At 39.2% G+C, this 26,800-nt stretch overlaps 2 protein-coding genes across 5 annotated transcripts in view; one reads left to right on the plus strand and one right to left on the minus strand.

Annotated features, from left to right (window-relative positions):
- ZUP1 (zinc finger containing ubiquitin peptidase 1) overlaps nucleotides 1–6,402 on the minus strand; it is a 28,625-nt gene extending 22,223 nt beyond the window's left edge. For 2 of the 4 annotated variants that reach the window (XM_080937837.1, XM_080937834.1), the window contains exons 1-3: nucleotides 6,082–6,402; nucleotides 4,838–5,372; nucleotides 224–334 (exon numbers count right to left, since the gene is read on the minus strand). In XM_080937837.1, coding sequence (XP_080793963.1) covers nucleotides 224–334; nucleotides 4,838–5,330 — 604 coding nt within the window. In that variant the 5' untranslated portion in view covers nucleotides 5,331–5,372; nucleotides 6,082–6,402. Of the gene's footprint in view, nucleotides 1–223; nucleotides 335–4,837; nucleotides 5,396–5,749 lie in introns of all 4 variants that reach the window. The other 2 variants (XM_080937836.1, XM_080937835.1) reach the window with 2 other exon arrangements.
- Nucleotides 6,403–17,894: 11,492 nt separating this feature from the next.
- Nucleotides 17,895–26,800, plus strand: part of KPNA5 (karyopherin subunit alpha 5) — a gene marked incomplete at its 3' end in the record, with an annotated part of 51,128 nt that continues 42,222 nt past the window's right edge. Inside the window, exons 1-3 of the mRNA XM_080937538.1 lie at nucleotides 17,895–18,025; nucleotides 22,036–22,169; nucleotides 23,572–23,773. Of these exons, the coding sequence (XP_080793664.1) occupies nucleotides 18,022–18,025; nucleotides 22,036–22,169; nucleotides 23,572–23,773 (340 nt within the window). The 5' untranslated portion in view covers nucleotides 17,895–18,021. The remainder of the gene's footprint in view (nucleotides 18,026–22,035; nucleotides 22,170–23,571; nucleotides 23,774–26,800) is intronic.

Raw genomic sequence — 26,800 nt, forward strand, 5'->3', positions numbered from 1 at the left:
CGGAGCAAAACCCAGGATATATAAGCTTCACTGGGATGTTGTTACCACAGTTTATAATTCATAACTTTTCTGCAAAACAAATTCAAGGAAAGCAGTGCAGCTACATGAGAATTATCTAAAAAACAGATTTACTTTAAAACAGTATGACTCTATTCATGGTATTAACCTGAGAGATGTGTATTAAAAGAAGCAGAAGTTGAAATATTTTTAGACATAAATATACCTTGTTGAAAGCTGTTTTCTTCTAAGTGCAAGTCCACATGTTCTTGGAGAATATGGTAATTTGTACAGACAAGCCCACACATGGGACAGTCATAGAGTGGTTGATGGCAGTCTGTATTAGAAACAAAGGTAGGATAGTTTAATTTGCTGGATTTTCAGAGATTTCACCCTATGCCAAGGACTATCACTTTATGAGTAAAATGGTTTTTTTTGTAGTTAGCATTAAGCATATCACCAGGCATAGTGGTACACACTTCTAATCATGGCACCCAGGAGGCAGAGACAATCAGATTTCTGTTTGCTAAAGTCAGCCTAGACCCACATCAATCTGCAGCCAGCCAAGGCTATACTGAGACCCTGACTCAATAAATACATAATCCAAACACATCCAAGACTTTCTACTACTTTCTACCCTTGTTTTAAAAGCAAAACTCCTTATAATTGGATTTAAAAGCCACATCTCTGGGGCCAGTGATATTGGTGAGTACATAAAGGTGCTTGCCATTAAGCCTGACGACCTGAGCTTGATATCTGTGACCTTCACTGTGACGAAGGTAACTCCCAAATGTCACCCCCTGACCTCCATATGTGTGCTATGGCAAAAATACAACAGATGCAAAATAAATATACGCAACTTATATATAAAAAAAATACAAGAGATGCAAAATATATATATGCAAACGATGTTTGCATAGTTTCACAATATTGTTTGAACACTGTTGGTGCTTATGTTGGCCTTGGATGATGAGTACACTGGATGATGATAGCTCATCTGGGAGACTTAGGGTTTGGGTAGTAGAGTATACAGTGATGTGAGTAAGGCATAATGGGTTAAGGCCTAATTTTTGTAACTGACTAAAATTACTTCTCTGCTTCTACAGACTTAGTAATTGCATCTTTGGGAATTTATTTAAAAATTATTAAAATATCAATAAGTAGAATTACATGTTAAGAACACACATTATTACTGCTTAATAACACATACACACAGTTCCCCAAAATTACTGCAAACTGAAGAAGTTAATGGGAAGCTGTAAAGGAATATAACCTAATGTGTATAAAGCTGGGCAGAGTACTACATTACTGAAACGAAGGAGAGAGCTGAACATGTTCCCAAACAGCACTATGAGAGAAGAGTGGCTTCTATAAAGCAATGATGCTATAGGGGATGAGAGGTCTCAGAGCCAGTGCAAAGAACTCCTTGCTTCTCCCTGTGGTCATTGTTTTACAACAAACCAAGCTCTCATTATTTTCAGTTTGAATTGATCAGCCTTTTAACTTTTAACTCACGTACCTCTTCATTCCGTCCTATACTCTCTTTTGCCACCAGAAGTCTTCCAGGTTAGCCATCACTGTTCAACAGACTCATTCAAGGCTGACATAAGCACCAACACCATCCATGACTCAGTGGCCAGCGTCTGAGTCAGTGTTACACTGTAGGCATTCCTTTCACCCTTTCACATCCCCCACTTCCTCATGCCTCAAGCCCCAGAAATCACAGCATGCCACCATTCACCAGCAAGGTAGCGTTTGTTTATTTTCTCTGTATACTCCTCTTCTTGTGTTAACAGGCTCTGCTTTCCCCATTTTCTAACACAGAAAGAATTTCTAATTTGCATTTCAAGGTCCCAAACAAAAAACATGTCTCCTTTGCTCCCTTTCAAACCACTGGTTTTTCCTTCTTCAAAAGCCCCACTGCTCTGCTAGTTTCTGTCTCTACACTATGGAAACATAAGCCTCATTACCTAATCTTCTCTTAAATACTCAATACTTATTTTCATTTACCTGGACCAATGTCTTGCCCTAGCTCTTTTATGAATAGAAATGGGTGCTTATCTCGCCCCACTAATCTTTTCCTTTACTCCAATTTAACCAACAGATATCCCCAACCTATCATAACCAACATCTGTCAACCTCTGCAGTCTATTCATAACATCCACTTTCTATTTTACTCTACCACCACTCGCGATTCGATTCTTCCCCTCTAGCCACTGGCCTGATTACAGTCTGCTATATGAAATATATATATAGGCACTATACTTCTCATTATTCATCCATCTCTCGTTTTCCTGTGCCTAAATGTTAATTAAATTGAGCTGAGCACTCTACTCATGAGCAACAGGTTCTTTTTCACGACAAACCACACATCGAGGCTGAGAATCCAGCATAGCAAATGTCTGCTGTCTTTGTCAGTGGTGCTCCAGTATTGGTTCATGCAGTTTTCCTGTGTAGTGGGTAATGAATTATCTACAGAGATTACTGAGCTAAATCAATGGACAACTATCAAAATAAGAGTGGAACAAAACTAAACACCTTCATTATATGTGAAGGTTGACAATGCTCCTATAAATTTGCAAAAGTTAATTAAATAAAACAACAAGTATAATGAAAAATGTGAGAAATTTATATAGAGAGATAAGTGATAACCTGAATTAATGTAAAAATGGACAATAACTTAAGATCAAACAAACAGTTCACAGAATTTTCATGAAATTTAACAAAATGATTCTAGGAATTAAGCAAAAATAAATAAATAATGAAGGACTGGAGAGATGTCTCATCTCTTCCAGAAGACCACAGGGACTCTCTGGACACCTGCACACACACACACACACACACACACACACACACACACACACATGCACACACACACGCACACGCATACACACCAATAATAAAAACAAAATCTTAAAAATTAAATGAGAATGCCCAAGGAAACAATAAAAAGTAAAGTCAAAGAACTGTCCTCTCTAATATTGATGATATGTTACAAAAAAATCACAATTATAAAAATAGAAAAATAGTAAGAAATATCTAAGTAAATGGGAGCTGGAAGACCAGAAACTGACTCATACAGATGCAATAACTTAAAAAGTTGAATGAATCAATAATTCTTACATTCCAAATTCTCATGATACATGCTACACGCAACATATACATAGCCCAAACATATCAATCTATAGAAAAATGTAAGTTGTTATTTTATGACTTCAGAGGAAAACTCGCCACTGTAGTTAATATACAGAAAGCAAAGACAAATCAAATTTAAACCGTACAAAAATAAAAGGGTTTGCAATATTGGTGGATAACCACTTAAGTCAAGGATTACTACTGAGAATATATATGTTCAAAGCAACTGAATAAGATATGTCGACAAATAGATGGAAGAGAATATAAAAAATATAAATATGCAAAATATAGAAGAATGAACAAAAAAAGAGAATACAAAAAACATATACATTGCAATAGAGGAAATCAACTAAAATTACTGGTAATCATGGAAACAGACTTAAAAGAATAGACACTGGTGTTAGGCCCTTTTCCAAGGCTATTTGTAAATTTTTTTTTTTTTTTTGCAAAAATTCATTTAAAGAAGTCATTGTTCTAAGTACAAATTGCAAAATTCTAAAAACTTTTAGAAATTGTCGGTGAGTTTTCAAATACAACCATAAAAGGTCTATAAGGAAGAAATTAAAATAAACCTCAATAAAATTAAAATGTTTATTTTGGCAAAAAATAGTTAAAATAAAAATACAAGTCATACATACACAGGGAGAAAATATTTTTAAAGTACTTATCTGATAAAAGACTTATATCTAGACGTGTGTGGTGGCACACACCTTTAACCACAGCACTTTGGAGGCAAAGGCAGGTGGATCTTGTAGAGTGTGAAGCTATCCTGGTCTGCATAGGGAGTTCCAGGCCAGCCAAGGCCCCGTACGAAAACAAATAACCCTTATATACAAAAATACATGAAGCCCCCTAAAGCTTAACAATAAGAAAATGACTTAATATTCTCAACCTGTGTAGCGAACAAGTCTCAAAACACAAGAAGCTGCTGAGATGGCTCAGCAGTTAAAAGCACTTGCTGCTCTTGCAGAGAACCCAGGATCAGTTCCAGTAATTCTGGTTCTGGCCTCCCTGGGCAGCAGGCACAAGAGGACATCATGTACTTATGTAAGTATGTAAGCAAGGCAACACTCTTGCGCACATAAAAATAAAGACAAAAACAAAACTGAAAGAGCTAAAAGGAAAAAAAAAACCAACATTACAATTGTAAATGAGAATTCTAACACTCTCATAAAACACATTAAAAAACTACTAGATGGAAAATAACCACTGGAAATAGATGTGAACACAAACAGTATCCAAGTGATAGGTACTGAATGATAAGAAAACGAACACATTTTTCAGAGTCTCATGAACCACGATCCAACATAGACCTTATCTCTATCTCCAGCTATAAAATAAGTCTCAGCAATTCCAAACGGCTCAGCATCAGTGTGTTTTCAACACCATGGAGTATACACTAGAATTCATTGACACAAACCCAGAGTCTAGGGCAAACTAGATGTCCGAGGCTAGTGCAAGTGCGAAGGCTCTCTAGAAACTAGAAAGTTTCTAAAACTGTTCTCATCTTAGCTAAACTTTGTCTATACATCAAGATGCCGGTAATTTACTTTTATATTGGAATGACAGCAAATGAAAAATACTATGAATGTAAACTGGATCTTAAAAGCACATTTGTAGCAACTGAAGAGCTAAGTCTTTGGACATCACATATTAAACTGAGACTACTGCTTTCATGACAACGTAAATAAATCGAGTACTTTACCTTCTGCCGGACTTTCTAAAAGACTGGCATGCTTTGTTTTCACATGAATTTCCATATCTTGACTGTACCTCTCAATTTTTCCACAAAATGGACATTCAGGAAGACTGTATGTTGTTTCATAAATTGATCCTTGGGCCTCAGACAATGCAGACTGCTTTTCTCTGCCTTTCTGGTACTTTCTAGATTCAGTTATGTTCTCATGTTTTAAAGTCCTATCTTTAGGAAGGCTTTCAGATGACTCTTTTGGGAAGCTAGAAGCACAAGCTGAATGAATGTCGGAAGTAACTTCCACTGTGCACTGCAGGCTGGTGTTCTTTCGGTCTGACTTGTCATATTGCCCGGCACCTAGCTTCTCAAAGTTATTTTCTGGTGTATTTTGTTCAAAATGCGCAGTTTCAATATGAAAGCGCATTTCGTTGTAAGTTATACCCGACAACTTGCAAAATGGACAGATAATTTCGTTTTCCATGTGAACAATTAGGTGAGCCTTCATATCTGGTTCATATGTTGCAGGAAAGCATGGTGGGGCATGGACCTAGAATTAAAAGTAAAACAAAACTGAAAGTTTGAAAGTCAGAGTTGAAGAAAAGCACGTTTCATAAAATGATTCACGATTCTTCTGTGGAGTATTCAGAGCTATATTAGCTTCGGCAAAGAAATGTTCAATGTATTTATCATTCCTTAAATGTACATACTTATTTACAAGTTCCAAGAAAGACTAACTACAGATTCCTGATCCAAAAATCTAAACTCCATATACTCCAAAATCCAAAACTTCTGAGCTGATTTGTCACTAGTGGATCAATGCCTGATCTCATGTCAAAACACTGGCACACTTAAAAGTATAAATACACAGATAAATATGTATTAAAACACAAGTTATATATGACACAACCTTACAACAATACTTACTGCCTGAATCTAGGAAACTACGTTATAAACGCTGGTTTCATTATGTTAGCTAACGTAGAGTTATGCTGTAGATTTGATGGGCTAATGGGACATGGACTACTTATAAGCAGCTGCTAAAACAAAACCTTTTAAAGCAATCACAAACCCCTAGACTATCTTCACTTGTTTTAGTAATAGAAAGAGAGAGAGAGAGAGAGAGAGAGAGCAACTAACTAACTATTCCCTGCATCTAAATTCAGCTTTACAAAAATCCCTCTATATTTCCCTTTTCTTGTTTCTCTTCAGACAAGTAAAAATAAGTTTCTGTTTCTAGAAGGAAGTTCTCTTGATACCCTGTTTCGTTTCTTCCAAGGCCTGGGGCGCCGCTGTTAAAGGATACACGGCAAGTTAGCGGGAACCTTCGAAGGACTAGCCTGGGTCCGGGATGGCGACTGCGGTAAGGCCCCGACTCGGTGGGGAGCCGGAAACCGGACCTACCACCACCCGGAGGCGGCCCGCAGACCCGCGCCTGCACCGCCGCTCCTCCCCACCGCCCGCAAGCGCACCCCACACACCCCGCCCGACCGCCACGGGCCAGGCCTCCCGGGACTCTGCCCTGCCGCGACCCGGGTGAGAACCGGGGCCTCGGAGCCCTCCGCAGTACCGCAGTCACAACAGCCCTCTCTCACTGGCCGGGGACGAAAGAGATCCCAGCATGCCCCGCTGCAGATCCGTCCGAGTTGCGATGCATTCTGGGACTTGCGAGGGATTTTTGTAACTTTTGCCTGCCTGTTAGAGCATCACCGCCTCTCCCACCCTCCGGTCGCGTTTTCCACTCCAGATTTGCTGAAACAGTAACTCGGTTCTGAGTACATTTATCCGTTTGGGCCTGCGGCAATCACGTGTTCATGTTTACACAGTGTCTGGGCTCTAAATTAAGATCTGCAGGTTAATTAAGGCAGGTTCCTTTGTCAATATTACAAAGTTGCTTCTTAACAGTCTCTGTTTCTCCCTCTCTGCCGGATGGACCTATGAGGCAGCTACTGAAGTAAAATGTGAGGATGACATAATCTGACAAGTATAATATTTTAAATGATGAGGTATCATTGAACGTGGTATTTGGAGCAAATATATATATTGTTTCTCGTTCTACTAAAGGAAAGTAAAAAAAAAAAAAAACCAAATAGAAGTCATTCTAAGAGTGAAAGTATTTTTACAGAACATTGCAAGCTAGAAAAATGAGCACATTAGTAGTCATCAATTAGCTGCGAGGCCAGCAACAAAGTCATTTCTCCAGAGGGATAAAAATGTTCAGAAAACAGAACTTTGTGGACTGTCTAAACAAGGGGTAACTAAAACTCTGCTTCCAGATTTCCTCCAGTACTAGCTTCTCACGTGGCTCATCTTTTCCTCCAAGACAGGATTAGTTAACGAAGAAGGGTGACCAGGCCATCTTCTGTAACCAGACAAGGTTTCCAGTGGACGAGAGGAACACCAGTCCAGCTACAAAAGCTGCTACCTACAGCCTGCCGGTAAGACGTGCTGAAGCAAACGTGGCTCAGAACTCAGAACTTGAGGCCAATGACTGGTCTAATTTCAGGCCTAGGCCACTAGAGGGAGCACATTCCCGAAACTGCCTGGATGACCAGGAACCACAAGCTACCCAGGGACCTATGAAAGATTTAAAAAAAAAATCCTAATGATAATCTGCTATACTCATAGATCGGTGCCTAGCCCAATCATCATCTGAGAGGCGTCCTCCGGCAGCTGATGGGAGCAGATGCAGACACCCACAGCAGAACATTAGGCTGAAACAGAGCCCAAATTGGAAATCTCTATCTGGTTCCTCTTCCTTGGAGCTTGGGGAAGTTCCTGAAAGAGATCGGAAGACTTGTAGAAACCAGAGGGGATGAGAACCAAGAGGTCACGGGGCACAGAATCAACTAAACTAGCTTATAGGAGCCCACAGAGACGGAACAGGCAGCCACGGAGCCTGCATGGGTATCTGCTAGGTCTTCTATATACATGTTATGGTTATTAGCTTGGTGTTCTTGTGGGACTTCTAACAGTGGGAAATGGGGTTGTCTCTGACTCTTTTGCTACTCTTTGGACCCTTTTCCTCTCACTGAGTTACCTTGCCCAGACTTAATATGAGGGTTAGCGCCTGGTCTTATTGTATCTTGTTACACCATGTTTGGCTGAAATTCCTAAGAGGACTGTTGTTTTTCTGAAGAGAAATAAAGGAGTGGATCTGAGGAAGAGGAGAAGTGGGGCTTCTGAGGAGTCGGGGGAGGGGAAACTGGTCTAGATGTATTAAAAAACAATATATATATATATATATATATATATATATATATATATATATATATATATATAAAAGAAAAATGTTTTAAGAAAGAAAGAAAAGTTTAGAAACATGCAATTTGAAGAAAAGCTAAGTTTTTGTATTTACTTTATGTGTAGATTTTGACTAAAGGCACATAAATTCAGGTCAGACTCATCTTTCTCTCCAATACTGGATTAGTGAGGAAGTTAGCAGCAGGCCTTGACACAGGGGAAGGGATTACCCGGATGTGGGGGACGAGGGACTTGCAAATCTAAACCTTGTCCCTGAAGTGGCCTTGGAGGGTGGGGCTTAAGGTGTGGATACCCTAAGTTGAGTGTTGTGTGAGAAACACCCGTATATGTGTGCCACCAAAATTGGAGAAGCTGGCAGCTAGGCCATCAGTGTGTGGGTGGAGGGCAACCACTTCTACTGTGCTGCCTGGGGATGGGAAACATCAGGAAGCTCTTCATGGGATGTGATCACAGTGAGGAGGAACCATAAGGGGCCAGCCCCACTAAGAGCCAATGTGAAGAATATCAACAATCCTCAGGATTTAGTGACCAACCTAAGGGCACTTGGAAAGGAGAATACTCCTATCTGTCCCTCACCTGTAACCCTATTATTATCCAGTTTACTCAACATGGAAAGGAAACCCAGGAGTGGACCAAAGGGGCCTACAGTTCTACAAGGGATGGTATGATGATGGATTCCTTTTCACCGCCAGCATGAAATTAGAAGTTCTCTCCATATCACTGGGATCTAACCCAGTGCTGGCTCCCTGCCAGTCTGTTTCAGTCCAACCCACTGTTCTGCCCCTGATATCTGCCTCAGTCCTGGAAGGGGGTCCAGGTGACAGAGCAATCCCCCTGACCATGTTCATAAAAGAAGACCTTCCAGGTCCTCAGTGAAATCAACCCTAATACCACCCACTTCTTTTGGCTTTGCTATGCTGTGGCCTATGAAGGAATAGCTTTCAATGGCTCAGTGACCTCATCAACTAATGCCTCACGGTGCTGATGGCAGCAAAAGACCAAGCTGACCCTACAGGCTGTAACAGGGACAGGGCTTTGTGTGGGTAAGGTCCCACCAACCCACTGCCACCAATGTTCACAAATCGTAGCCACTAGTTACTCTCTTATCTACTACCTGTCCTCTCCTCCCAGTATGGACTGTGGGCTTGTGCCTCAGGTTTGGCTCCTTGTGTGTACTCTAACATCCTTAATAAGGCCTCTGATTTCTGTGTATTGGTCCAGTTGATCTCAAGGCTTGTTTACAACCCTTATGGAAGCTTCTAGGTAGATGGGACAGTTCCCTCTATTGAACAAGAAGGGAACCCTTCACAGTGCTTATGGTGTCATTGCTCTTGGGGACTGGCTGAAGTGGCTACTGGTACCTCTTCCTTGGTGCTACATGGTCACCAATACCAGAACCTCAGGGCCACCATAGATCTGGACATTGAAAGGATGGAAACATCGATCTTCCACCTGCAGGAGTTTCAGCCTCTCTGTTCAAAGTGATCCTAAGAATAGAAGAAGGTTAGATTTACTCTTCCCGCCCTCAGTGAAGAAATGTTGCTTTTACATAGACCATTCCGGGGTAATTAAGGATTCCATGGCAACCTAATCTCTACTTTATTGGGTCCATTTTTATTTTGCTGCTTGTGCTAACCTTTGGTTCTTGCATTATCAACAAGCTGATTGCTGTTGTAAAAGATAGAATACATACTGTGCAGCTGATGGTTTTAAGGCAACAATATGAGTCCCTAAAATCAAGAGAGGAAGAATATGAGCTAGCAGAGGTGTATTTAACCCAATGAGAAATACCTTTAAGTCTGTACTTAGAAGATAACCTGTTGGAATAATATTCTTGTATACTGTATAAAGGTTGCTATTGCATTATTTAAATGTTGATTTCTGTACCAGCAGAGAGCCGAAGATACTGTCTGAATTTTGGTATTGTTATTCTAATTGCTCAGCACCTTTCATCACATTTTGTAAGCATTCTTTTCCATCACCTTCTAATTGGTTTAATAAAGAGGTGATTACATCCAGCCAGAGATAGAAAACATGAGAAGAATTGAAAGGTACAGGATTTGCCAGACAGACACAGAGAAACTCAGATGTATGGAGACTAAATGAGAGGTAATGGGCCATGTGACAAATGTGGACTAATATAAATGGCTTATTAAGTTACAGACACTAATTGGGAACAAGCATGAACTGTAAGTGTTAGCATTCCTTTTAGGCTCTGCCCCACAGTTAACTGGCAGCAGCCAGGTATGTCTTACGCACTATAAAAGGGTTTTTTGTCCCCTCCTCCCTCTCTTACTTTCTTATCCTCTTACTCTGTCCCTTTTCACCCCATTTCCCTCCCCCACCCCCTCTCTCTCTCTCTACATGTCCTGGTTGGCTTCTTCCCTCTTCTCTCTCTCTCTCTGCTCACCCTCTTTCTCTTTCTGCCTTTCTCTGTCTCTACTACCCCTTCAAGTCTCCTCCCCATGCCCTAAATAAACTCTATTCCATACTATAACCATTGTATGGCTGGAACTCAGGGGTAAGGAATGCCTCAGCATGGGCCTACAGAGGTATCCCCTCCGCCACACCATACACATCCTTGGCTTCCTTTTCTTTTTTATAAAACACAACAATAAGGCCTAAGCTTTTGTAGATAATAAAAAGTCTCTATGTCATTACTGGGAGTTGGTGGATCAAGACAGTCTTAAAATAACAACCAAGGAAACTTTAAAATCTTGAGACTGTGATTGAATAATAAGTGGTCAGTGCTCTACTAACCAGCTTATCAAAATTCCATTAATCAATGTTAGAACCCTGAACTTTTGAAATCTAGTAAACAATAGCTTAGAAGGAGGTGTTTCCCATTTTTCATAGACATTAAATAATTTTAAACACTTTTTATTAATTCTCTGTGCATTTCATATCAAGTACCCTACTCACACTCATCTCCCTATCCCTCATATCCACCATTTGCTTTTGCAACCTCACCCCCAAAATATAAGACACCCCCCCCAAAAAAAACAAAGCTTAGAAAACGTCTCAACACGGAAGTTGTTGTATGTCACAATGTGTGTTCCACAGCATATTTCTTTGCCCACACATCTTTACTTGTAACGGTTTGTTGCAATGAGTCATTGGTCTGACTTCTGTGACACCATCAATATTGAATCCTCATTGGGACTCTTTCTGGTTATCCAGTTGTGTTGCCCTGTGTCATCGAGATCCTGCCATTTTGGATCAACAAGATTGGCACTTCCACACATCTGAAACCATTTGCAGACGATATAGATTTTGGGGGTGGGCCAACTCAGAGCCCTAGATCTGGGCCTGGGTTATAGCCGAGCTACTCAACAGACCAGCTCTCTCTTATCCACACCACCAGGGTGAACTCTCCAGCACTGCCCTGGCTAGGTCACCCAGTGTCACCATCAGCAGAGGCAGAGCCAGCTCTTCTGTCCTCATGCCCTCCCAGCTCACCCACACCCATGCCTCCAGAGGCAGCTCCACTGTGCAGCGGAGTCAAGTATGGGGCTCACTCTCCCAAGTGCTGCAACCTTTGAGTGACAGAGACAGCTTTTCTGCTCTAGCACCTTCAGGGCGTTCTCACTCATGCCTTTGCATTCAGAGCTAGTTCCACTGTGTTGGCCAGAGGAGGTGCAGGCTAGCTCACCCAAGTGCTATAGCCAGCGAGAGGCCAGGGCTAGCTCTCACACACTCATGACCCCAGGGATAGCTCTTCCAACTTGTTGCAAGAAGTGAGGGGTTGGGGGAAGGGCATCACTCTTACACCAAAGCCACTTCACCATAGATGAGCTCTCATTATTGGGGCTAGCTTATCTGTACCCCCCTGACCAATATGGGGCCCCAGTATCCTGAATGCTGCCCCCAGTGAGAGGTGAGGTCAGCTCACCAGAGCACCACAATCAGTGAGGGATGGAGACATTGAGGTGGCCCTGTCGAATCTGCACATTTTAAATTATTTTCTTGGACCCTCAGAATTTACTTAAACTTTTGTATTTTCAAGACTTTATACAACTTAGAATACTTTTTTTTTTCAACTTTTAAAAATATTGGATATTCTCTGCATTTACATTTCAAATGTTATCCCTTTCCCACAATCCCATCCCCACTCCCCCTTGAATTGCCTCCATGAAGATGCTCCTTCTCCCAACCACCCTCTCCCACCTCAGCACCTTGGCATTCCCCTACACTGGGAAAATGAGCCTTCACTGGACCAAATGCCTCTCCTCCCACTGATGTCAGACAATGCTATCCTCTCCTGCATATCATCTGTGGCCATGGGTCTCTTCATGCGAACTCGTTGGTTGGTGTTTTAGTCCTTGGGAGCTATAGTGAGTTTGTTTAGTTGATCATTTTGTTTTTCCCATGGGGTTGCAGACCCTTTCAACTCCTTCAGTCCTTTCTCTAGCTCCTTCACTGGGGTCCTTCTGTTCAGTCTGATGGTTAGCTGCAAGCATCCTCCTCTGTATCTGTATGGCTCTGTATCAGGTTCTTGCCAGGAAGCACTACTTAGCATCAGCAATAGTATTTGGATTTGTTGAGTGCATGTGGGGTGTATCCTCAGGTGAGGCAGTCTCTGGATGATCTTTTCTCCAATCCCTGCTCCTCTATTTGTTCTTTTATTTCCTCCCATGAATGTTTTGTTCTTCCTTCTAAGAAAGACTGAGGCATCCACCTTCAGGCCTTCCTTCTCTTCGAGCTTCATAAGGTCTGTGGATGGTTTCTTGGGTATTCTGAGTTTTTTTTTTTTGGGGGGGGGGCTAGTACCTGCTTATAAGTTTACATACAATGAGTGTTATTTTGTAACTAGGTTACATCACTCAGGATAATAGCTTCAAGTTCCATCCATTTTTAATAGCTGAGAAATATTCCATTGTGTATATGTACCAGGATTTCTGTATTCATTCCTCTGTTGAAGAACATCTGGGTTCTTTCCAGCTCCTGGCTATTATAAATAAGGCTGCTGAAAACATGGTTGAGCATGTGTCCTTGCTAGATGGTGGAGATTTTTTTTTGGTATATGCCCAGGAGTGGTATAGCTGGGTCCTCAGGTAGTACTATGTCTAATTTTCTGAGGAACTGCTAGACTGATTTCTAGAGTGGTTGTACCAGTTTACAATCCCACAAACATTTGAAAAATGTTCCTCTTTCTCCACATCCTCCCCAGCATCTGCTGTCAAGTGAGTTTTTGGTCTTGGCCATTAGGAGTGGTGTCAGGTGGAATCTCAGGTTGTTTAGATTTGCATTTCCCTGATGACTAGGGATACTGAGCCTTTCTTTAGGTGCTTTTCAGCCATTCGATATTCGTCAGTTGAAATTTTTTTTTTGTTTAGCTCTGTACCCCATGTTTGAAATAGGGTTATTTGATTCTCTAGAGTCTAATTTCTTGAGTTCTTTGTATATATTGGATACTAGGCCTTTACCGGATGTAGGATTGGTAAAGATTTGACAGTCTGTTGGTTGCCCATTTGTCCTTTTGACAGTGTCTTTGTCTTACAGAAGCTTTGCAATTTTATGAGGTCCCATTTGTTGATTCTTGATCTTAGAGCATAAGGTATTGGTGTCCTTTTCAGTAAAATTTCCCCTGTGCCTATATGTTTTAAGCTCTTCCCCACTTTCTGTTCTATTAGTTTCAGTATAGCTGGATTTATGTGGAGGTCTTTGATACACTTGGACTTGAGCTTTGTACAAGGAGATAAGAAAGGATTGATTTGCATTCTTTTGCATGCTGTCTGCTAGTTGAACCAGCACCATTTGTTGAAAAGGCTGTCCTTTTTCCATCAAATGTTTTCAGCTTCTTTTTCAAAGATCAAGTGACCATAGGAGTGTGTGTGTTCCTTTCTGGGTCTTCAATTCTATTCCATTGATCTACCTGCCTTTCTCTGTACCAATACCAGGCAGTTTTTATCACAATTGATCTGTAATACAGTTTGAGGTCAGGGATGGTAATTCTTCCCAGAAGGTTTTTTATTGTTGAGAATGGTTTTTGCTTTCCTGGGTTTTTTATTATTACAAATGAATTTGCAAATTGCTTTTTCTAACTTTATGAAGAATTGAGTTGGAATTTTGATGGGGATTGCATTGAATTTGTAGATTGCCTTAGGCAAGATGGCCATTTTTACTATGTTGATCCTTCCAATCCATGAGCATGGGAATTATTTTCGCTTTCTGAGGTCTTCTTCAATTTTCTTCTTCAGAGACTTGAAGTTTTTGTCATAGAAATCCTTCACTTGCTTGGTTAGGGTCACATCAAGGTATTTTATATTCTCTGTGACTACTGTGAAAGGTGTCAATTTTTTATTTTTTTTCTCAGCCTGTTTATCCTTTGAGTAAAAGAAGGCTATTGATTTGTTCATGTTAATTTTATATCCAGCCACTTTGCTGAAATTGCTTATCAGCTGTAGAAGTTCTCTTGGGGTCACTTAAATATACTATCATACCATCTACAAATAGTGATATTTTGAGTTCTTCCTTTTCAATTTGTATTTCTTTTACCTCTTTTTGCTCTCTTATTACTCTGGCTAGTACTTCCAGTACTATATTAAATAGGTAGGGAGAGAGAGGGCAGCCTTGTCTAGTGTCTAATTTCAGTGGGATTGCTTCAAGTTTCTCACCATTAAGTTTGATGTTGGCTACTTGTTTGCTGTATATTGCTTTTAGTAATTTTAAGTATAAGCTTTGAATTCCTGACCTTTCCAAGACTTTTACACTAAGGGGTGTTGAATTTTGTCAAATGCTTTCTCAGCATCTAGAGAGATAACCATGTGGGTGTTTTCTTTGAGTTTATTTATATAGTGGGTGACATTGATGGATTTCTGTATTTGAACCATCCTTGCATCCTTGAATTGAAGCCTACTTGATCATGGTGAATGATCGTTTTGATGTGTTCTTGGATTCTGTTTGCAAGAATTTTATTGAGTATTTTTCATCAGTGTTCATGAGGGAGATTGGTCTGAAGTTGTCTTTCTTTGTAGAGTCTTTTTTGTGGTTTAGGAATGAGTGCATTGTGGCATTGAAGAATGAGTTGGGTAGTATTCCCTTTGTTTTTATTTTGTGGAATAGTTTGGAGAGTATTGGTATTAGGTATTCTATGAAGGTCTGATAGCGTTTTGCACTAAACCCATCAGGTCCTGGGTGATTTTTGGTTGGGAGGCTTTTGATGACTGCTATTTCTTTAGAGGTTATAGGACTATTTAGATGGTTTATCTGATCCTGACTTAATTTTGGTACCTGGTATTTGTCTAGAAAATTGTCCATTTCCTCTAGATTTTTCAGTTTGTTGAGTATATATAGACTTTTGTAGTAGGATCTGATGCTTTTCTGAATTTCCTCAGTTTCTGTTGTTATCTCTCCCCTTTCATTTCTGATTTTGTCAATTTGGACACTCTCTCTGTGTCCTCTAGTTAGTCTCGCTAAGGGTTTATCACTCTTGGTGATTTTCTCAAAGAACCAGCTCTTGGTTTTCTTGATGCTTTGTTTTTCTTTCTATTTGGTTGATTTCAGCACTAAGTTTGATTATTTTCTGTTGTCTGCTCCTCTTAGCTGTATCTGCTTCTTTTTGTAGAACACCTTCTTATGTCCTCAGGACTTGCATAGCCTTTTAACCTCTTCCCCCACATCTAATCATTTACCAGAGACACCAGTAGTTATTATTGAGAACAGTGATGGCAAAGTAAGCTGTTTTAAATAATGGGACAATAAAAACTTATATGTGAAACCTGTTTATTCTTTAGTATGAAGCCTGTAGCAGGACAAACTTTCAAATGAAGACCTCAAATTAGGGAACAACTTCTGTACACAATTTCCAAGCATGGAAGGAACATAAAGGGCTAGACATCTATAATTACATTTTTTCCATCCTAATTTTTATAAAAAGCCTTTTAAAAAAATGCAATGATATGAAATGTAACATTAACAAATAAATTGTTGTTAGAAATTTTTCCTAAGGGGTGTTAGATATTATCTAGAGCTCATGCCCACTCTATATAACAGCTTTTTTTTCTATTGTGTAGGTGGACCTTGTCCTTGTTTTTAGTTATTAACTTATATATGCTAGTTTTTCTAGAAAACCTTGAGACTTTATGCATTTGAGGCCTAATTGCATACAACCAGATACAAGGAATGACTGGATTCTTAGGTGAAGGTCCATCGACCTCAATTATTTCCTTCTTTTGAAGAAATATTAACTTTGAACAAGTTAAGCTCTTATTATTTTAAGCAAGAATATCTAAGAGTTAATATTGATAGACTTCACACAGAAGATTTTATTTTCTTTTATAACAAGTTTGTCTGTGTGTGTTCCAATAAAGGAAGACGAGCAGAAAAGTTTAAAGGTATTATTTCTTATAATAATTATTTCTGTTCTGTTCTCTTCTGTCAAATTAAGTGATTAAGGCAACTCAAAACCAATCTTTGGATATCTACATATGCAAGTTACAAAGAAGAAAAAGTAGCTAGTTATATCATAACAAGTAGTCATAGTTGTACATTTTTTGGGTAGATATCAGTGAGTCAGGGTTACTGGGAACATCCATGGACTAGAGTCAGAGACAAATGGGTGGTGGGTATCAAGATATGTATCTAGCATACAATGTAGCTTCTTTAGGTCTAACAAGTCATGGACAGTCCAAAAAATATCTTTTTATCCTTTATAATTTTACTTAGTGGACACAACAAACTTAGCTACTTTTTTTCTGGCAGGAATCATGTTGTTTACATTGTATATTCAGAGCTCAGCATTCCTCATGGCCTGAGTCTACCTCTACTACTGACTGTAACTCTTCAGAGTGGATCGTTAAACTTGTGTGAGTTTAGTATAATTTAGACCATTTCATCTGGAGTTAATCCTGGTCTTTATAGGAAAGTACATTTGTTGAAAAGCTTCAGGTGTAATATAAAATTAGTTAAAAAATGGCAAACTCAAAACTTCAAACAAGCATTCAAGCAGCGGAGGCAGGAGACTTGTAGGTTATTTTTTTCTACAAGATGAATTCTAGGCCAGCCAGGGCTACTTAGCAGACCGTGTCTCATGATTAAATTTGAAATCTGTTTTTTTAGGGTAAACAAACAAAAAAAAATCATAAGATCTTTGTAAAGCTGAAGAAGGCAAAAGACTGTGTGGCTTTCCTAAGTCTTGTGATTTTTGTTTTGCTTTTTAAAAACCAGTATGGGTTGCTTCCTGATAGTAAGTCCGTTCTTTGGTATGCACAGCACTTCCGATTTAATACTGTACTATAGAAAGGTAGATGGACTCACAAAAGGGAGCTGTGTTTGCAGGCACAGGGAGGACCAAGGACAAGTTTAGCAGGCAGTGACTACTCAGGGTTCTTAGGAGGGCAAGCTGCCCAACACTGCGGTTCCTTCATGGCCACCAGCAAAGCAGTCACGCACTCTCCGCGACCACGCTCGCTGTCACGCCCCATCCGCGATCACGCTCGTGTCACGCCCCCTCTGCGACCACGCTCGCTGCCACGCCCCATCCGCGATCACGCTCGTGTCACGCCCCCTCTGCGACCACGTTCGGTGTCACGCACTCTCCGTGGCCACGCTCCCTGCCACGCCCCCTCCGCGACCACGTTCGGTGTCACGCACTCTCCGCGGCCACGCTCGGTGTCACGCACTCTCCGCGGCTACGCTCGGTGTCACGCACTCTCCGCGGCCACGCTCGGTGTCACGCACTCTCCGCGGCCACGCTCGCTACCACGCTCCCTCCGCGACCACGCTCCCTGCCACGCCCCCTCCGTGGCCGCCACGCCTGCAAGGGCTTCTGGGAGCCGGCTTCGGGTCTGAGGAAGGGGCGCTGGAGGCCGCCATCTTGGGTTGCTTGGCTGCTCACCGCGGACAGGCTGGAGGCGGAGGGTCCACCCAGTGCTGTTTGCAGCTGAGGTCACAGCGGGGGACTGCGAGCTAGGGCTCGGGAGAGCACCGCGTGAATGGGTAAGTGCGGGGGATGCGGGCCGGCCGCGCCAGCGCGGGGCTGGGAGCTCCTGGTGCTGCCGGTGTGTACACCCCTTTTCTTAGGAAGGCATGAGACCAGGACTCCCAGAGGGCCACCGCTGCGGGGGCGTGGCAGCGATGACTCCGTCCTGCTCACGGTTCCTAGTCAATTTTCCCTATGTAGTTTTCTGGTCATCCCGGTGTGCTACGGGATGCCTTAAGGAATATCTCAGTGCCTACAGGGGAGACAGGACCTGAGGCGGGGGGGTGTCTCAGATCCAAAGCCAGCACCCCTGCCTGGGTTCCACTCTTCCTTCTGCCAGCTGCCTCCCTCCCCCTGGTTTTCAAAATAAAAATGTAATGCATAATAGTTGTAAGGACTGGGAAACTGTGAAAAGTCGTAGCGAGGGGGACGTCAAATATGACATTTACACGTGAGTTTATTCCGAGTTACTTTACATCATAAAAGAAGGGAAAAGACAGAGACTTATCTCTCAATGTCGGTACTCAATAACTGCTAATGCTTTGTAGGAAACAAGCTTGTTAAAGGTAAGCAAGGAACTCTTATGTTTTGGTTGTAGGGGATTAAAGTTGACGCTTCTCTTTCCCTGTACTGGCTTGTCATCTTCTAACAAGATGTCCAAGTGCAAAAAAATGAAGGCTTTCCTAAGCCTTGAGAAATTGCATTAACAAATATCAGAAAAACAAAACCCTTGGCAATTTAGATTCCAATTATGTGCCTCAGTTTATTCAATTTTTTTTCTAAGAACTGGCTAAGTAAATAAGTTTATGAATGGAAACAAACTAACATCTTAGTCTGACAACTTTAAAATGTCTGAATAGCATTTCTTATATTTTAAGTATTTTTTGTGAAATCCAAACCTTTGAATTCCAGTTCTTAAAAAAACTTACTTTTCAGCAAAGTAAGTTTCTTTGAGTGATACAGTGAAGTTACCAAGGTGCAGAAAGTTAGTGTCACTGAAGAAAAAGAAAGAAAATAAATACGTGTTTTGAGGACTGCATTTTATTTGGATTGCGAATTTAAGCCGAAATGTTTTAGTGTAATTGACAAAGTTAATAGTCTAAGAAGTAGCTAGAATGCAGTGGTGTGATGGGGTTGAAGGGCCCAAAGTGATCCAAGTAAATGTGAAGATAAAAGATTAGAACTTTTATTCTTGTACATTTTTAATTAATTTCTTGAAGAAAATGGCTATTCTTGTAAGTTTCACAGTGGAGTGACTACATTATGATGGTAATACATGTATAATAGTTGAAGCAACCAGGGAGTCCCACACTACTTACTAGGTAAGCATGAGGACCTTTGTAGTCCTCAGCACCCACATAAAGGACAGGGCTTGGGCATATGATGGTGCACACCTGCCTTTAATCCCAACACTTGAAAAGCATAGCTCTGTGAATTTAAGGCCAGCCAGGACTATACAGGGAGTTCTGAGCCAGCAGTTTCTCAAGGCTACTGCTGTGATAATACATTATGACCAAGGTAACTTACAATAGGAAATCACATCTTGAGACAAAGACAAGGCAGAAAGGGAGACACTAGCAATGGTCTATGTCTTTTGAAACCTCAGAGCTTGCCCCTTCCTCCTGATCCTTCCCAATTAGTTTTACCAACTGGGAGCCAAGAATTCAAACATCTGAGCCTATGGTGGCCAGTCTCTTTGAAACTACCACTTAGGCATATACTAAATGCATTGAATATATTAACATTGGATTTTGAATAGCTATACATGTGTCATATATTCTGAAATTGTTCTCTTGTCATAACCAGCTGAACGCTTTTCTACATTCTTGAGTCCTTAGCCCATTAGGTTGTAATCCAAACTCCAGTAGTAGTGAGCTTTGTTTCACTGTCTTTACCAGCGATGTATGATTACCAAATCTGATACCTGGCTTGATACTTGCCTTAATTTCCTGATAACTCAATGAAAGAATAAAATAAATGTAGGCTATGTTGTTAAAGCCAGTACAACTCAGATACTTCTCCCCCTCATTCCCTTGATTTGTCTTCCCCGCTTCTTTCTCCTATTTTGGTTTCTTTTTCTTGTGCCCCTTTTCATGAATATATGAATACTATCAAGAGTTTACCTGGTCACCTTTCTTTTTGTGACTCTCCATGATGTAGGATGATCAAGTCAGGACCCTTGTTCTATGTTTTGACCTTTATTTTAACCATCTATATAGTGAAAAACAGTTTCCTAAAGTCAGTGCTCATCTAATAAAATGACTACAGTGGACATCAACAACATTCTTATTGAATGCACTTTTTTCCCTTTAATTTCTTTAGTTCTTTTCTATAGGATCAACTTTGAATTTCACCTGGATTTGGTAGCTATATTTGTTTTATGTTAATAGCCTCAGTGTCTGCCTCTTTCCCTTTAGTGAAACATACCTTATTTCTTACTGCTCTGACTTCCTTCAAATCTTTTGTCTTTATATCTTTATATGTTCTCTTTGTTTGAAATACTTGTCTTTTACCCCCCTTTTCTATTCTTTAACACAGATTAACAGTGAAGCCTTTCTGAGCTTCCTAAGGTCCACTTGATTAATTGCCTTACTGTGATCTCACAAGACTTTATATTTTACTGTACTTCATTGCTTTTACACCTACAAACTAGTGTCTTATATCAGATGTGACAGATGAAAGTATCTTCCGTTTACTTTGTAAGCCAACAGTAGTCTCTGGTCAGACCCAGGTATGTTCCTTAATATTGTAAGAGTGTATGAAGTAATCACTAATCATACATCTTGTTTAACTTACCATTGAAGAACTGCTTTAGACTGCTATTCAGTCTTCAGCCAACATAAACATATAATTCATATTGTCTACTGATACCATGTTGCTATATTAAAAGGTTAAAAATTTTACAAATGTAAAACTAATATGTATATTTCAAACATGATATTTCATATTTATGTTTTAAAAATATTTGTGTATGTGTTTGTTTGTTTGTTTTGAGACAGGATCTCACTGTGTAACATCTCTGTGGCCTAGAACTCTCAACATAGATTTAGCTGGCCTTGAACTGACAGAGATTCAACTGCCCTGTCTCCCAAGTGTTGGCCTTAAAGGCATGTGCCAAGACACCTGGTTTTGTGTTGTCATTTTAAAATACATTTGTAATACAAATAAAATCTACAAACACTTCATTGCTTTGAAAGAACTAATTATAGTAGAAGACTAAAAACTGACACAATGACCTTCATGACCTTGGGAATATTTAAGTGAAAGAAGCCAGACTCCAATAAATCCTTGAAGTATGCTGCATACTGATGCTAATAACATATTTTATTGAAAACAGGACTGTATAATACTGTCTCTTTCTTGATTTTGCCAGCAGAAAAAGAGTTTCAAGAGTTTCTTTTACCCAGATGGTTGATGAATTTCATGAAAGTGATGTATGTCCTCCAGAAATGTTAACATACCACAAAGGGCAAAGATGTTGCATATGGGGTTCTTTTAGACCCAAATTTGTTACTCATTTAATATTGTTAAAGCATAGATTTGGTTTGTTCCTGCCAAATTTTGTATCCACATTTTATTGGCAATATAGAAGCCCTTTCATGGGGTAGCATCTTTGTTCCCCTCATCTTTTCTATAAATGCCTGCTGGCTTGCCCTTCTGCTTCTCTGCTGTGTGAATCAGCCTAAGGCTTCATTGCAAGTGGGATATCTGCTGGCACCTTCTTGACCTTGATATCTGTGAACTAACTAAACCTTTTTTTTTTTAATTTATTTTTATTTTTTTTTAAAGGAAGTTGCTTGGGTCTCAGTGGTCTTTAAAGCATCAGGAAATGTTCTATGACTAAGAAGTTATTACTAATATATGTGTTCATTTTACTCCAGTGTATAGAGGAGTGAGAAAATGTATTTTTTGTCTGTAAGTTTAAAGTGGTTTTAGTGGTCTGTTTCAGTGAGCTTAAGTTTAGTTGCCTAGAGTAAGCCTCTTATGTTGTTTTGAGGATTATCCCTGTCTGTTTTCTTCCCCTAAGATTCAATGGCTAGTCCTGGGAAGGATAACTACAGAATGAAAAGTTACAAGAACAAAGCCTTAAATCCTCAAGAGATGCGAAGGCGAAGAGAAGAAGAAGGAATACAGCTTCGAAAACAAAAAAGAGAAGAACAGGTAGGTGTTCTTAGACACTTAGTTTTGCTTAGCAGCAACAGATCCATCAGTATCTTGTGTGGAGATTTGCAACTTTAATTATCATTGCTGTATGTTAGAAAATTTAAATGCTAAGTGTTTGGGAAAGCTTGATTTGCTAAATCTATTCTTTAATTAAGTTTCTGGAATAATATTTATAAATTAATTAATTAGAATTCTGTACTATTTTAGTCACTGACTGGAGAGATTTTTCTCTTGTGTCAATAAACATTTTCTTCTCACTGCTAAAATGTTTACTTTGAGAAATTTAGACCACCTCCAGTTTGCAGTATAGAATTTGTCTTCAGAAAACACATTATATGTCTGTGGATTTCATAAGTCTTAAGGTACTTAGTCATCTTTCTATGTCTTATTCTGTGCTTTTTATATTTCTTAACATATGTCTATTTTTCATACCCTCTATTTATACTTTGCATATACAACATAAACAATATAAAGTCATTTAAGAGCACTTGTCAGAATTTTCCATTCCAATGTATATTTGGAAATATTTATAACTAACCAGTCCTTATGATAACAGGTTAAAAGTAATATATGAAAGGGACTAGTGAAAAAAGTTCAAAAAGGCCAGTGTAGAAATATAATAATTTTGTTTGTAAGCTCCTATATGTAGTATCTTGCAGGACTTAGCATCCAAAGAGGAATAACAAAAAAAAAAAAAAAAGGTATTGACTAAGCAAAGTTCATACAGACTGAGGAAAAGCTGTGTTAGTCATCAAAGCACAAGGAACTTTTGTTGCTTGGGTTGTTTTGTCTTTAGATTTTTATGAATGATGGAACTAGCAAATATAGGGCTATCTTTCCTGAAATTTTTTCCTGTTGCTTGTTTTACTTTGTTTCAGCGTCTTATGTTGTTTAGGGTGATTTAAGGTTTTCTTGCAGCTGAGCATCCCTTTGAGTTCTAGATCCTCCTGCATCTACATCTGGTGTTAGGAATACATCCATGCGCCACCGCACGCAGCTTCCTCTCTAGCTTGTCATTTCTTCTGTGTGATTTACTTTGTAATCAAGATTTCCCTTTTTAGGAGTTTTTATTTTACTTATGCGTATGTTATGTGTTTGTTTGAGGGCATATGCACATGGTCACGGTTGCTGGAATCTAGCTCTGGTTCTCTGCAAGAGCTGTGTGTACTTTTAACCATTGAAGCATCACTCCAGTCCACAATGAAGATGTTCTAAGAAACATCTTCAATGATTAGTAATTTAATAAAGAAATACGCCTTTTCAAATCCTATAAAATATGTGTCTGTTTTAAGGTTTTTGAATAAAAACATTTTTTTTTACTTTCATGATAGAAGGAATCCTCTGACAGGTGACTGTTCTTTGAAAACTGTGTGTATAAAATAATTTCTCTTTGTTGCAGTTGTTCAAACGCAGAAATGTCTGTTTGCCCAGAAATGATGACTGTATGTTGGAGAGTCCTATCCAGGACCCAGACATTAGTTCCACTGTGCCCATCCCAGAGGAAGACATGATCACGGCAGATATGATTCAGATGATTTTCTCGAATAGTGCTGAACAGCAGCTGACTGCAACACAGAAGTTTAGAAAGCTGCTTTCTAAAGGCAAGAGTTATTTTCAATGTCTTATTTGAGCTTAAGGATTTTTATAGTAGAGATTTCTACTTTTTAAATTTTTGAGGCATTTTTTTCCCTTCTTCTCTCTCTCTCTCTCTCTCTCTCTCTCTCTCTCTCTCTCTCTCTCTCTCTCTCACACTGTCTTTTTTTTTTTTTTTTTTTTCCAGAGACACGTCTTAATTTTTCTTTAATCCATATTGTCCTGGTATGGTTGTATACACTTTATTTTGTTTTGCTTTTTGATCTTTGAGAGGGGTTCTTTTTATTTAATCTTGGCTGGCCTGGAGTCCACTTGGTAATTCAAACTGGCCTTTAACTCATAATGGTAGGCCCACTTGCCTAAGCAACCAGGACGTGTATAAGTTTTATTCCAGTACTTGGCAGACAGAAGCAGGCAGATCTCTGTGAGTTAAAAGCCAGTCTGGTCTAAGTCTTTGAGTTCTAAGCCATCCAAGCCTATATAGTGTGATCCCTGTCTCCAAAAAAAAAAAAAAAAAAAAAAAATACCCAAAACAAAAAACCTAATTTAAAGTAAATTGTTAAGTAATTGTAGAAAAGTATAAATTGTAGAAGAATTTTAAAGAAGCAAATACAAAAATAATTTTGCTACCAACCAATAAGGCTATAGTTCCTTATAGAAATAGTTTTTAGACATACTATTTGCTTGCTCACTTTTGACTTGGAGACAAGGTTTTACAGTGTAGCTAATGCTGGTCCCAAACTCTTTGTGGTACTGTCACACCTTACCAAGTGCTGGGAGTTCGGATATGTGACACTGTACTCCACTCTTTCATTATTTACTAACCATTTGTAATTCATAATGGACAATGGATCCAATTAATTTTAATATTGCTTCAGAAAGGAATTTTGAACCTGTTAAGATTTTGCAGATGAGAGCAGCAAGAGTGCCCAGTGGGTAAAGAAGTTTACCACCAAACTCTGCGATCTGAGGTTGATGGTTGAAGAAGAGAATTAACTCTCCCAAAAGTTGTCCTCTGTCCTCCACACTTGCACAGTGACATACAGTCCTATGTAAACATGTATACATAACCATGTAAAATAAGTGTAAGAACATTTAATAAAAGAAAAAAATCACATAGATTTTACTTTTTAATACTTTTAACTTTATTTATCTTTCAATAGCTCAGCATTTTAAGAAATTTTTATACAATCAAGAACAGCTTCTTTGTATCTCAGTATTTTAGTATGTTTTTACAATTGATTTTTAATTTTCCTGATTCAGTTTTTTCATTAGATTCTCTTTAAAGATTTTTTTTGACAAATGTATAGTATCATATCAGATTGGTAGGATTTCTGTAGATTATGTTTGATGATTTTAAAGTTGCATTCCTCATTTTTCTACCACATCTTTATCAAGTTTATTTTGATTCTTGAAAGTAAAAAGTTAGTTTGAAAGAAGTTAAAAAGTCTGTTATCTATGACTTCATTGTCTGAGCTGAGGCGGTTTTAGAACGAAGACTTTATTTTCTGTTTCTATTACCAAACTATTCTGCTTCCATCTTCCTTTATTAAATCATAAACAACCATCTTCACTGTTTCTTAATAGTTGGATTTGTTAGCCTAGATCGGACATAAAACAGGAATTATAAATATTTCCTTGTACTGATTGGCATGATCCCTGCCAGATGTATCAGGGCTAGAAGAATATTAGAGCTACTATACTTTTATCTGATCCATCAGTATAGAAAACAAGCAGTAAATAGAACTATTAGCAAAATCAGCTGGAAACTTGTATTTCTTCATCACTAAGTAGTAGTCTAACTGTTGGTACTAGGAAGACAACTTACATCCCTGGCTACTGCATAGCCTGCCATTAACTCCGGCATGTCCTGGTGTTTTACGTCAGGTAAAAACCTTTCACTGGAACCCTATTCTCTGTCTCCCATCATGACCACTTTTATAATATAAGTCGCTAGTCACACTTCTTCAATCCCAGTTTTACAGAAATTTCTCCAAAGCTTTTTTGTTTTGTGTTATTCCTTATTTTTGCTGCTGAAGCATATAGTTTGTTGTTTTGCTTATTTTTAAATTGCCAAAGTAACTATGAGTCTTATTTATGACAGCTCATTACCTTTGTACGGTTTTACAGACTATGTTATTATGTACTATTCATAACAGTTCATGGGATGTGTTAAATTAGCTGATAGTTCTAGTCACTTTAGTTGGTTCCTTTTAGATGCAGTGATAAAAATGTGTTGCTTTAACTTTGCTAGGAGAAACTGCATTTGTGTTCTTACCTAAATGACAGATCTGTGTGTGTGCTGACCTGTAGATACTAATGTAGCTGAAGTTCAGTGTCCATTTCTCGTGGACTTCTGACCACATAACCTATTTCTTCTCCCACTTTATCACCTTTGTCCCCAAAAGAAAAAGCAACTTAGAATTTTTGTCTTTTAAATTAAAACATAGGACAGTTTAGAGTTTTTTTTTTCAGAAAAAGAAAGATGGTGAACCTGGTGACTATACTTCAGAAATTCTGACCTTTTGAAAGGTAGTGGGTGAGCTGGAGAGATGGCTCAGCACTGACTGCTTTTCTGGAGGTCCTGAGTTCAAATCTCAGCAACCACATGGTGGCTCACAACCATCTGTAATAAGATCAGATGCCCTCTTCTGGTGTGTCTGAAGACAGCTAAAGTGTACTTATATATATAATAAATAAATAAATTTTAAAAAAATTTAAACAAAAAGGGTAGCAGGTAAAGGGGGCTAAACATCTGCTGAGGCTTTGTGACTAGAGCAGTTGTTTAAGGTGGAGGATGGAAGGAACATTTTACAAAGTTACTTTCATTTAGAATACTTGGAAAAATTTAATGAATATAATTTTGTCATCTGTACAGAAGTCACAGGGGAGAACAAGACTCTTCTCTTGTGTTAACACCTACTTTAGTACCAGTCAGAGCCAAGAGCGATAGTGATTTGTAGTTGGTTTGGCTGTGCTGTACACACACACACACACACACACACACACACACACACACATACACACAACACATC

Source organism: Micromys minutus (genome assembly GCF_963924665.1).
Source record: "Micromys minutus genome assembly, chromosome: 25".
Classification (NCBI taxonomy): domain Eukaryota; kingdom Metazoa; phylum Chordata; class Mammalia; order Rodentia; family Muridae; genus Micromys; species Micromys minutus.